The sequence below is a fragment of the Atta colombica genome, unplaced genomic scaffold, assembly GCF_001594045.1.
Source record: "Atta colombica isolate Treedump-2 unplaced genomic scaffold, Acol1.0 scaffold161, whole genome shotgun sequence".
NCBI lineage: Eukaryota > Metazoa > Arthropoda > Insecta > Hymenoptera > Formicidae > Atta > Atta colombica.
Genome location: NW_017259252.1, coordinates 451,412 through 452,168, shown reverse-complemented (window position 1 = coordinate 452,168; position 757 = coordinate 451,412). Strand labels below are relative to the sequence as shown.

General features: G+C 30.0%; 1 protein-coding gene across 2 annotated transcripts in view; it reads left to right on the top strand.

Annotated features, from left to right (window-relative positions):
- LOC108685888 (cytosolic carboxypeptidase-like protein 5) overlaps positions 1 to 757 on the top strand; it is a 10,419-nt gene that overhangs the window by 1,583 nt on the left and 8,079 nt on the right. For both annotated transcript variants that reach the window (XM_018190898.1, XM_018190897.1), the window contains exon 2: positions 428 to 720. In XM_018190898.1, coding sequence (XP_018046387.1) covers positions 428 to 720 — 293 coding nt within the window. The remainder of the gene's footprint in view (positions 1 to 427; positions 721 to 757) is intronic.

Genomic DNA, 757 nt, shown 5'->3' with positions numbered 1-757 from the left:
TATATATATATTTATTTATTTATTTATTTATTTCCAGAAACCTGATACTAGCCGGATATCTCCGGTTACATCTCTAAAAAGAATAATATAACATTTCATTAATTACTATTCAAGCATTGTGTGACTATCCAATAAAGATAGAATGTATACTACAAGCAAGTAATGTTAATTTCTTATTAATAAAATAAGTAGTGAAATATATATTTGTGTTACTTTGTTTATCTCTTCTGATTATTTTGTACATTTTCATGCCTATATTAACATAATGTTATTGGACAGGAGAATTGTTTTTCTTGTACTTATTGATTAAAAAAAATCTGATGTTAGGTGTCTTCTTGCGAGAAATCTAAACATATTGTAATGAGATGTACGATTGCTAATGTACTGTAACGATACAATATCAACGATACAATTTTATTATTTTTAGATGTCTACGAGATTGAAGGTAAACCAATCAACAGTTTAAATTCCAAAGACACGTTGGATTACGAATTCAACTTATGGACAAAGCACGATTGTCACGGTACACAATTTCAAAATAATAATAGGACGTGGTTTTATTTCGGTGTCAAGTCTAATCATCTGAGCGTCTCAGTTAGATTTAATATAGTCAATTTGAATAAACAAGTCAAGATGTTCAGCCAAGGGATGTGTCCAGTCTTTAAGATTGTACCAGGACACTTGCACTGGGAACGGATTCGCGAGAGACCTACATATACTGTAATTGTAGCACAGTTTTAATACACACACATATTTT